Consider the following 12,145-nt stretch of genomic DNA (forward strand, 5'->3'; position numbering starts at 1 on the left):
TCCTGCGCACGCACTCAGCCCGCGCCTTCCCATTCCCTGCGGGCTGGGAGGCGGGCGTCGGAAGCCGATCCTGGCCCTCCCCGGCCCCGCGCGCACGGCCTCTTCCCTGCGTCCGGAGCGCAGGCGGGCCCCGGGCCCTAGCCGCGTTGACCAGGTTTCCAGCCGGGGCGGAGCCGCTCCCCGGGGCCCCTCCCAGGCGCGCTGGGGACCCGGGGCGCCGCGGTGCAGGGTGGCCGGCGGCCCCGGGAGATCTCCGCCCCCAAAGCAGCCCCTGGCAGCACCCACGGTCCAGAACCCCAGCGCGTCGTCTCAGCCGCGGCGGGGCGCTAGCCGCTGACCCCTCAGCCCTGGGCCGGGACTGACGTTCAAGCGGACAGCTGGGCTCTCGGGCAGCCGAGCACTTCCTGAGCCCTGCCTGGCACCCGCCGGGAGACTTTTTGGCTCAAGTGGGGGGCAGCCGTTGAGGAGTCATTCGGAGTCTCACGTGTTGAACTTTCCATTTGCCCACTGCCTTCTTTAAACTTTTCCAAGCTTTGTCGCTCTGCAACATTGCCCCATTTCGCCCACTGTGTCAGCCCCAGGTTTTGCCTCCTATCCATCATCTTTCAGATGTTTCCTTTTTTTCCTCCCTCATTAGGCCTGTGGAAATCGAATCAAGGGTTTCTGGAGTGGAGTGAGTCCAGCTGCTTTGAGCTGAAGGAAAAGGAGCCTGGCCACCAAAGCGTCCCTGTGCTGGAGGAGTGCAGCCACCCATCCCCGCGGGCCTTGCAGGAGGACCGACACCAGGAAGGCTTTGTGCCAGGCCCGGCAGCCACCCCCACCCGCCTTATGCAAGTGGGTACATGCCGTCGCCAGAAGCCAGCTTTCTGATCTGCGTCTTTAGATTTTTTCCATCGCCTGAGCGTTACTTCTCAACTGATCGGTGAGTTTAGTGATGGCCAGAGCTCACTGGAGGACAATGGACTTGGATAACAAGGGTCAGGGCTTGGTCATAACAATGACTTTATTACCGGGAAGGACAATTCAAAAAATAGGAAGGCCTGGGAACCCTCAGGCTCGCCACTCTAGGTGGGTAGCACTGTGATTCAGCCAACGGGGATTACTGCTGTGAGAATGGGACAGTTGTTTGCTCCTGAGAATGTTTGATCCATTAACTATCCTGTTGGCCAGTTCCAGTGGATGCCTGTAGAAAGTGGGCCACCTCCTCCTGTTCCCCATTGGAATCTGGTCAGAGTTGCTGTGTTGGGGGTGGTGCCTGTGAACTCTGTTAGCAGTGTGGTATTCATTAAGGAAAAGAAAGCGCACCACCGGCCAGGCCTTCTGGCTGAGGGTTATCCCGTTACATTATTTTCTTTCTTAATATTTCCTTTAATTCACAACATCACCTGAATGATCAAGTTTACTTTAGCATCCTTTTAAGGTAATATGTTTCATTTCTGACAGGTTTTAGAGACCTGAAACATCACAGAAGCTTCTGAGTGGTTCTGAGGATTCAAGAGGTAAATATTTTTATTTTAAGTAGAGTCATTGTTACTATGAATATGTATTTTTAAATTTTTATAACACTACTGTCAACTCATTCTTGGGTGAAAGCCCCAAGTGAAAATATTATTATAATTCAGATCAGATTTACAGCAGATAACACTATACTCTTGAGGGTTGCCAAAGTGAAAATCTGTAGTACTTAACTACTCCAGGGGGAAAAATGGGGGGAAATGGATTTCTTCTGGGTGTCCCCACTGTTCATTTAGAATTCCATGGCCTTGAAACTTGAGGTTTGATGGAACATAGCAGTCAATTTCCATTTTTCTTTCTTTCTTTCTTTCTTTCTTTTTTTTTTTTGAGACAGGGTCTCCCTGGCGTTGCCCAGGCTGGAGTGCAGTGGCGAGATCACTACTCACTGCAGCCTTGACTTCCCAGGCTAAAGCGATCCTCTCGCTTCAGCTGGGACTACAGCTGATTTTTTGTATTCTTAGCAGAGACCAGGTTTCACCATGTTGCCCAGGCTGATCTCAAACTCAGGGAGTCAGGCAGCTTATCTGCCAGTCTCGGCCTCTCAAAGTGCTGCTATTTCAGGGATGAGCCACTGCATTGGGCCTGCAGTCTGTTTCTAAAGGCTCCATCTTCACAGCCCATAATCAATGAAGACTAATTTGAAAACATGGGTTTTCCGGCATGACCCAGGAAACAGCAGTCCTAGCTGATGAACATCCAATGTATATTAAGACTCTGTCATCCAGTGGAAAGACCACTTAAACAAAACAAAACAAAAAATAGAACAAAGATCCCACTAAAGTGACCTGAGAATGGCGGGATCATTGTCTGGGATATATAGGAGAAATCTGGTCTAAGAGATTTAACACTTACTGGGTGAGTTAGAAGTGCAGTGAAGTTTGTGACCATTGTCAGTGTTCACAATGTAGAGGCGTGAAGGGAGAGTTTAAGGGCGCAGTCTTCGACGCAGACTGCTTAATATCACTCCTGGAGTTTCTAAGTCTTAGCTATTATCATAGCTGATTATTATACCTACTAGCATGTAAGCTTCATAAGGGCAATGAGTTTAGTTCATGACTGCACCTTCTTTGCTGTATCCTGGGTTCAGAAGAGCTCCTGGAACATTGTGCTTACACCTTGATTGTGATTATAATTTTTTATTCAGCAGACATACACTTGTTTGGAGCCGTCCCACTCCCTTTGCTCTCTCACCGATGCTTTTTCCCCTACTCATCATTCAGATCTCTGCTCCAATGTTATTTGGGCCCCTTTTCTGCCCCACATGGCTTTAAACAGTTATTTAATAAACACTTCCATAGCATTTAGTGTGTGCCAGATAGTTTTCTAAACACTTTACCAATAATTAACTCATTTAACTCACGACAGCTCTACAATGAAGGTTTATTATTATTTCCATTTTACAGATGGGGAATGCTTAGGTGCAGAAAGGTTAAGTAACTTGTTCAAGTCTTAACAGCTGGGAAGCTGCAGATTTGCGATTCAAATCCAGGTGGTTAAGCTTTAAAGGTTCAGGTTCTTAACCACCATGCTACGTTGTCTATCATATTGCTTTATTTTATTTCAGGTATCACTAAACTGGATCCTATCAAGCCATTCCATAATTTTTTTAAGTTATAAAGTTTTATTGGAACACAGCCTCATCCTTTCTTTTATAATAGACCATGGCTACTTTCTGGACAGAGGCATTGTGTAGTTGTCACAGAGATCTTATGTCTGGCAAAGCCAAAAATATTTACTGCTTCTCCTTTACAGGAAAAGTTTGCTGGCCCCTAGTTGGTTTGAGTCACAGGCCCAGTCATCCGCTGAAGTTGTTTATTTATTTGATTGCTTGTTTACGACAGTCGTACTAGGTTTAAAGGCACCATGAGAGCCAGGCTCTTTCTTGTTTTGTTCACCTCTGTATACCCATTTGCTAATGTGATGCCTGGCACCAAGCAAGTGCTAAAAGAAAATTTAACAAAGGAACATTACACAGTGGGATAGCAAAGTGCTTTGTAATTATACGTAGCTCTTGACCCTTTGTTGTTGTTGTTGTTGTTTTGGCTTTTAAAGGAAATTTGTTAACAAAGATGTCTTCAATTTGATCTCTAGGTTTGCAGGTTGCTATGTTAATGTTGTTTGTCTTTGGAGTCTTACTTCATGAAGTCCCACTGAGTGATCAGAATGAAGCTCCTCCTAACACTCACAGCATTCCAGGCGAACCTCTGTATAACTATGCCAGTATCCACTTGCCAGAGGAGCACATTCCCTTCTTTTTGCACAACAATAGGCATATTGCCACTGTCTGTAAGAAAGACTCTCTTTGTCCATATAAGGTAGGTATTATTTCTTCTTTCCTTATTTTTATGAGGATGCAATTTTGGCTGGCTTACTGGTTCTGCTTTATAACCTGAAGCTGAAGGTAGAATTCTAATTTTTGATTGTCACTGTATAAGTTAATCATTGTTTCAGTTTCATATAATACTTCTAAGTGACTAAACTGCTTAAAATTATGTCCCATTCGTAAGAGAGAAATTTAAAATCGAAATCACTTCTAAAACAAGTAGCCAATACTATTTGTAAACTCTGTAAAGAAGCAATTAGATTTTATGCAGGAAAGAACATCTTGTTTAAAGTAACTAAAGAATTTCACACCTCTTCTTTCTTAAATGGCACATAAGAGGATCGCTTAGCACTTAATTTCAGTAATGACACCTCAGCCTCTGACTCCACATAATTAAGCCTGTTACTGTGGCTTTCTTTCTGTTTTAGAGGAGTTGGAAAGGTCTCAAATAGGAGCCCATTAAGACATCTCACAGGGCCTCAGAGATCAAAGCTGGGCATTGTGAGACACTTCCTTTCCCATGGTGCTGGCACAGGAAGCATATGGAAAAGCAGACTTGGGAACCAGACCAGCATCGCTCCTGGGGCCGTGCAGAAGAGCATTCTGAGCTCCTTGTCCAGCAGCAGCTGGGTGATTCCCAAGGGTGGCAGAGTTGTCCATGTGTTGTGGGGTCTCTGCTGATCTTGATTGCTGAGTAAAGTTGCTGATTCATTCACTTTAGCTGTGATTCCTTTGGTAGCACAAATTCCAGTTTATATGTCTTTTAGGGACTGATTTTAGAATCTGCTTGCTCACTGAGAAAGGCAGTTTCTTAAGCTACTTCAAGAAATTCAAATTCAAGTGGTCTTTGAGCATCTAGGTAAAGCCCAGACTTTTGGTTAGGGGACAGATATGGTGGGGGTGATAAGGAGGGAGGGTTGTTAAGAACCTTGAGACTGCTCTTTTTAGAATTAACTGTAAGTTTTTAATTTATTATGATAAGATGACATATTATAAAATGTAAATATGAATGCTCTATAATGATTTGTTTTCTTAATGGAAAAATGTAAGAGTCTTCTCTAAATGTCAGAAGAAGGGAAATCAATGTAAGTTTTATGTTCTAGAAACACCTAGAAAAGCTAAAGTACTGCTGGGGTTATGAGAAATCCTGTAAACCAGAGTTCAGGTTTGGTTACCCAGTTTGCAGCTATGTCGACATGGGATGGTAAGTTTCCATATGGAATACCCTCTTCAAGTCTTCTTCTTTCTATACAGTGTATGTTGATGCCCTAATTTCTAGCTGGATTCTTTTGGTTTTAGATAGTAATTCAGTTAGATATTAATTTGCTTACACAGTCATGAATTCAACTTGACTATTTCACACTGGGATAGGAATATCTGTCATTTCCTCTGCCAGAGGGAGAAACAGCCAGGACCATAGATGATGTTTTCCCCCAGTGTATACTAAGAAGATAAATGGATGGTTTCCTCTTGATTCTTCCTGGGAGAATTAAGTGTAATTAGTACTTCTAATACATGCAGTGTTAATGTGGTAAAGAAAACATAGTAATTAAGAATGCGTCATTGTCTTCAGTTTCAGGGGATAACTTCATACATGTCTGTTACATATTTTTATGATAAGGGAATAATTCTGTGAATAACTTAGTTTGGTAATTTCATGTAGTGAGGCATAGTTTTGGAAAAACTATGATGATAGTATACTGTAACAAAATTAAAGTAATAAGGAACCTTTAGCATTTTAACCTTTAGAATAAAAATTCAAGGTCCAAAAAAAGTAAAAAGAAAAAACCACAGAATATTTTTGTTTGCAAATAGGACGGACACTCTTGAGTCAGCTGAGGACATATTCTGGAAACAGGCTGACTTTGGATATGCCAGAGAGAGGCTGGAGGAGATGCATGTGCTCTGTCAGCCTAAGGAAACGGTGGGTATTTCGCTCTTTACTAAATAAGCTTGTTTATTTAATTTTAATTTTATTTATTTTTGAGACGGAGTCTCTCTCTGTTGCCCAGGCTCGAGTGCAGTGGCACAATCCTGGCTCACTGCAACCTCTGCCTCCCGAGTTCAAGGGATTCTCCTGCTTCAGCCTCCCGAGTAGCTGGGATTACAGGCGTGTGCCACCCCTCCCAGCTGATTTTTGTATTTTTAGTAAAGACAGGGTTTTGCCATGTTGCCAGGCTGATCTCGAACTCCTGACTTCAACGGATCCACCCACCTCAGCCTCCCAAAGTGCTGGGATTACAGGCGTGAGCCACTGTGTCCAACCAAGCTGTTTTATATTTATTATTTATTGATTATTGATTTTTAATATTTATCATTTAGGTTGTAATGTAAAAATAAGATAGACGGCACTATGAAAGGAATTCCTCACTCTCACTTAGTTATTGGCTTAGAATTTTATGTAACTTTCCTAAATAGGTTGTTCTCTTTCCTTTGGAAACCCTGTCCTCCTTATCCCACGTTTATCAGATAGTCATATTTTAAGACAGTCGAAATATTTTTAGGTTTAGAATCTTTCCCCCAAACATATGCTAAAGAAGAGAAGTTGATAAATTGCATCTTTACAAATTTATTCTCAGATAGTTTGGGACAGATGATATAATACCACCATACCGCTCTATGTTTGCCCAGAGCTTTACAGTTTGCAGAAAGCTTTTATGTATGTTACCTGGTTTGATGCTCATAAGCGTTATAGCAGATACTACTGATGCCACTTTATCAGTGTGCAATACAGGATCCTCAGAGGAGTTAAGCAACTTCTCCAAGACTGCACAGCTGCCCTTTAGAATTAAGTATACATCTAGGATTAAAATGCAGGTTTTTTCCAGTTTACTTTCAACCATACCATATTGTACCTCAGTGGATCAGATAAACATGTTGTCCAGAGATGGTTTGGGGTAGTAAATACAAGAGCAGGCTCTCAGCTACAACTCAGATCCTGCGTCTTGGACAAGGTACTTAGGCTTTCCTTGTTTCAATTTCCTCTGCCTTAAAGCCATGCCCATTATGTAGTATATGGTAAGGAAGAAATGAGGTTCTGCAGATAAAAATGCTCAGTGCAGCAGGGCCTGATTCCCAGCAAAGGGCTGAGCATTATTTTTTAAAGGTTGATGAAGTTGTAAGCACTTACGATTAAGGTACACTATTCTTTAATTCAATGATCCTGAACCCTGAGTCTCTGACATCTCAGGGGTCTCCAATCTCCAATCTCCAACCACACTGGGGACCTAAAAAATTTTTTAATTTACTCACATTCAAAAACTGATTATATGCTTTATAGAGCTATTGGGGGGTGTCACGTCATAGAGCTTTGAGCATTCTAGCAAGGAGAATGAGGCCTGAGGATGTGAGGCATGCCATTAAACTGCACGGCTGCAGGGTATCTTTAACAGAGTTCTGTTCTGTCTTGCACACTTGGCTCAAGTCTAGCTGTTCACATGGAAAAGGCAAGAGAAGAATGACAACCCCTATCTTGCACGCCTCTTTCAAGATGGCTTGTAGAATGTTCTTTTGGCTAAGATTTACCTTGATTTGCTTTGTGCTAGCAGAGTATGATCCTTGTCTTAGTTGTTTGGGCTGTTATAACAAAATACCATAGACTGGGTGGCTTCTAAACAATATCATCACATTGGGGGTTAGAATTTCAACATATGAATTTGGCAGAGACACAAACATTCAGTCCATTGCAATCTTTTACCAACTACAGACTCCAAAACGCCATGCAGGTCAAGATTAAGGCTTTGTGTTCATTGAGAGTTATGGGAAAAACAATTAAAATGACATTTAAATCGATAAATAAAACCCAGAGCAGATAAAAGTTTTTGAAGCTCTCAGCACAACCCAGATTGGTTGAAATAGAATCAGACTCTGGTAGCTGACTCTTCAATTCCTTTCTTCAATTATTTAGAAAATATTGCCCTCATGTTGCTGTTGAGATAGAGGCTCCCACAAGCTTTACGGTTTGCAGAAAGTACCTCTTATTAAAACTGGCAAACTTCCCTCCCCGCTTTTAATGTCTCTTATGTGTGCATTTTTCCTTGTTTCTTTTGGCTTGCTTTTGGAAGCTGCTTTTTCACATAGCTGTGGGGGTAGTAGTACTGTTTCTGGGTGCTTTTTTTTCTTTTAAAGGGGACTGAACTGAGCCACCTCTACAGCTCTTGGTTTTAAAATTTGAAGTGACAGATTGTTTGGGAGTTCTCCATAGTACCTTAAAAGTGGGAAACTGGCAAAAGTGTGCTTGGCCAGGGTCAGCTGGGAAGGAGAAAATATCCTTCAGCAGATGCAGTCTTTGGAGAGCTTTCCTTGTCACGTCGTGTGGTTCGAACGTGAGGGTATCCATGCTGTCAACATGTCCAGCAAGTCTGGGTGAGTCTTTGCTATGTTAATACTTATGGTTATTTTTTTCTTTTGCACAACCTTCAGAGTGACTCAAGTCTGATGTGTTCCCGTTATCTTCAGTACTGCAGAGCAACCAATCTCTACCTTGATTTAAGAAACATCAAGAGAAATCATGACAGGTACTTAAGTGGTTAATGTTAACATCTAATATAAATTGTGAAATATTTTCAGATCCAGGGATTTTTTTTTTTTTTTTTTTTTTGAGACAGGGTCTTGCTCTGTTGCCCAAGCTGAAGTGCAGCGGTGTAATCATGGCTCACTGCAGCTGTGACCTCCCAAACCCAAGTGATCCTCCCACTTGAGCCTCTCAAGTAGCTGGGACTACAGAAGTGCACCACCAAGCTTGGCTAGTTTTTTAATATTTGAAGAGATGGAGTCTCCCAGCATCGCCCAGGCTGGTCTAAAACTCCTGAGCTCAGGTGATCCCCCCACCTCAGCCTCCCAAAGTGCTGGGATTATAGGTGTGAGCCACCAGGCCTGGCTGAAGGGATATTTCTTGAATTTGTTTTTGATGATATGGCAGAGGGGTTGGGGAATGGATGGGGGATGGATGACTCAGATCGCATTGCAAAGTTGGGTTGTAGATACATTAGGTCCTGATATGATTCTGTTACTTTCATATACACTTGAAATTTTCTGTTATAAATAGTTGAATTCTTTTAAAAAATTGAGTTTGGAAGTTGGTAACCCTCTTTAGTTACAACCCACGTGCTTGGGTCATGAAGAAATTTTCTGAACTCTCCTTAATGTTTTGTTATACACCAGATTTAAGGAGGACTTTTTCCAGAGTGGTGAAATTGGAGGGCACTGTCAACTTGACATCCGTACATTGATGTCTGAAGGTCAGCGCAAAAGCCCTCTGCAGTCATGGTAAGATATTTTTAACATATCTGTTTCAGAAATATTTGCCATTATTTTTGGCACTTGCAGATATTAATGGGGACTCTCAAATGGAAAATGTTACTTCATTTGTACATAATTTGGCATGAGCTTCTGGGAAGTGACAGAAACCGAGTGAATCCCTCAGCTGCATCTGAATTAAATATGTGTTTATAATAGTAGATATAGTACTTACTGTTTGCTAATGAAAGAAAAAAATCAGCTCAAAAATCCATTTTTATTAACTCACAATTGCTGAGTTTTATTCACTTACAAAGTCACATAGGTTACTTACATAATGTTAATTTTTAAGGTCAAACGTCCATGCCAAGGCCAGGAATGGTGGCTCATGCCTATAATTGCAGCACTTTGGGAGGCCAAGGTAGAAGTATTCCTTGAGCCCAGGAGTTCAAGGCCAGCCTGGGCAACATGATGAGACCTCATCTCTAAAAAATAAAAATGTCTTTTGGGGAACACATTTAAAAAACAATACACATATATTAAAATATGTAACAAGCATACAGAAAAAGGTACAGTTTGGATTGTGAAAAAGTGAACCCACCCATGTAACTTTTACCCAGGTCCAAAAATAGAACATCGTGCGCACCTCAGGCTCCCTTCCAGGCTCTACCCCCATCCCCCTCTCCAAAGGTAAATGCTACTCTGACTGTTAACATCATTGGCCAGCTTTTTGAATTTAAAAAATTTTTATTTTAAAATAATTTTAGACTCATAGAAGTTTAAAAATAGTATGTATTAGTCCGTTCTCAAGCTACTATAAGGATATACCCAAGACTGAGTAATTTTTAAAGGAAAGAGGTTTAATGGACTGACAGTTCCACATGGCTGGGGAGGCCTCACAATCATGGTAGAAGGCAAAGGAGGAACAAAGGCATGTCTTAAATGGCAGCAGGCAAGAGAGTGTGTGCAGAGGGAAATGCCCTTTATAAAACCATCAGATCTTGAGAACAGCACAGGAAAAACCCACCCCCATGACTCAGTTATCTCCCACTGGGTCCCTCCCATGATGGGAACTACAATTCAAGATGAGATTTGGGTGGAGACACAGCCAAACCATATCATAGTACAAGGAGAACTTATACATTGTCTAATTCCCTGAGCTTCCTCTAATGATAATATCTCATATAACCGTGGCACAATGATCACAACAATGAAATTGACATTGGTACAGTAGTATTAACTTGTGCAGGTTTCACCAGCAATTACCTGCACTCATTAAAATTTTATCATGTATGTAGGTGCGGGTGTGTAGGTAGGGAGCGGTAGAGGAAGGGGGAGGGGGAAGTGGGGGTGGGGACCACCATAATCAGGATGCAGAATCGTTCCATCATCCCAAAGAAACTCTCCTGCTACTCCTGTATAGTCACATAGGTTACTTACATAATGTTAATTTTCAAGGTCAAACGTCCATGCCAAGGCCAGGAATGGCAGCTCATGCCTATAATTGCAGCACTTTGGGAGGCCAAGGCAGGAGTATTACTTGAGGCGAAGAGTTCAAGACCAGCCTGGGCAACAGGATGAGAACTCATCTCTAAAAAATAAAAAATAAAAAATAATTAGCTGGGTGAGGTGGCACGCCACTATAATCCTAGCTACTTGGGAGGCTGAGCTGGGAGGTTTGCTTGAGCTCAGGAGGTTGAGGCTGCAGTGAGCTATGATTGTATCACTGCACTCCAGCCTGGGTGATGGACCAAGACCCTGTCTCAAAAAAAAAAAACAAAAAACCATGCTGAGCAAACTTTTTTTTTTTTTTTTTTCCCCCTTAAAGAGACCTCACTGCTTGGCTGCAGATCATTCAGAATAATAATCTACCACACATTTATCTGGCATTTTGCAGTCTGCAATGCAGTCTCTCAAGTCACTTAGCAGACTTTTACAAGAGGTAGTTTCTATAATCAAGTGGGCTTTTTGATTCCTGGTACTTTTTGATATTTGATTCCACATGGTAGTTGCACAGGGCTTAATTGTATTAGTTACTTATTGCTGTGTGACAGGTTATTCCAAAGTGTACCCTAGGGTATATTTGTATTTATTACCTATTGTGTATAACAAATCACTCTAAAATTTAGCAGCGTAAAATACAGACATTTATTATCTCACAATACTTCTGAGGGTCAGGGTTTGGGAGCAGCTTGGCTGAGTTGGCCAGGGCTGTAGCCATCTCTAGACTCAACCTGGGCCTGGGGAATCTGCTGCTAAAGTCACTCAGGTTGTTGTTGTAAGCCTTGTCTCCTCTTGGCCAGGGACTTCAGTGTTGATCATATGGGCCTCTCCCTACTGCTGCTCACAGTGTGGCTCCTGGCTTTCCCAGGAGCACATGGTCTGAGGGAGTACATGCTCTGAGATGGAAGCCACAGTACTTGTATAACTGAATCCCAGAAGTGTCCTACCATCAGGTCTGCTGTATTCTGCCTGTTAGGAGTGAGTCACTAAGTCCAACCCACTCTTAAAGGGAGGGAATTAACTTCTTCCTCTTGAAGGGAGAGGTATTAAAGAGTTTGTAGACCTATGTTTGAAACCACCACACTATGTTGGCATTGTGTTTTAAAAGGATCTATTTGATATTTGTTTTACATGAGGTATGATCTTAAGGAAGAGGTACAGACGATCCATGCTTGGGATTGTCTTCTTTTGTTTGGAAGAAATTTGTGCTGTGTGGCTTCCAAAGATGTTTTCCAAGAGATAAACTTCATTTCTTCTGGGACACTTAGCTGTCTCTGCTGTCTTTCTGAGGCACTGGGTGATTCTTGGAATGCTGTCTCTCAGAATCCAAGAAGTCTGTCAAGGTTCCTCTGGCTCATTGTTCTTTTTGAGCCTCGTTGGGAAATCTTTTGAGTCTTCTCCTTTTACTGGTAGGTTATTTAGACAACCCAATATATAAATATCTTCTTTGTGTGGTAAGTTCCCAGTCTAACTATCTTGCACATAAGACTGAATTTTAAAATAATTTTTGTTCCTTGTCATTTTTTTTTTTTTTGAGATGGAGTCTTGCTCTCTTGGCTAGGCTGG

General features: G+C 42.2%; 1 protein-coding gene across 4 annotated transcripts in view; it reads left to right on the top strand.

Annotated features, from left to right (window-relative positions):
• Positions 1 to 12,145, top strand: part of EOGT (EGF domain specific O-linked N-acetylglucosamine transferase) — a 40,450-nt gene that overhangs the window by 2,045 nt on the left and 26,260 nt on the right. Inside the window, exons 2-8 of one of the 4 annotated variants that reach the window (XM_021934241.2) lie at positions 638 to 1,068; positions 1,444 to 1,499; positions 3,607 to 3,830; positions 4,942 to 5,042; positions 5,654 to 5,762; positions 8,261 to 8,355; positions 9,002 to 9,106. In XM_021934241.2, coding sequence (XP_021789933.2) covers positions 3,621 to 3,830; positions 4,942 to 5,042; positions 5,654 to 5,762; positions 8,261 to 8,355; positions 9,002 to 9,106 — 620 coding nt within the window. In that variant the 5' untranslated portion in view covers positions 638 to 1,068; positions 1,444 to 1,499; positions 3,607 to 3,620. Of the gene's footprint in view, positions 1 to 216; positions 1,069 to 1,443; positions 1,500 to 3,606; positions 3,831 to 4,941; positions 5,043 to 5,653; positions 5,763 to 8,260; positions 8,356 to 9,001; positions 9,107 to 12,145 lie in introns of those variants that run through there. The other 3 variants (XM_021934239.2, XM_021934240.2, XM_021934242.2) reach the window with 3 other exon arrangements.

This window comes from Papio anubis, chromosome 2, assembly GCF_008728515.1.
Source record: "Papio anubis isolate 15944 chromosome 2, Panubis1.0, whole genome shotgun sequence".
NCBI classification, from domain to species: Eukaryota; Metazoa; Chordata; class Mammalia; order Primates; family Cercopithecidae; genus Papio; species Papio anubis.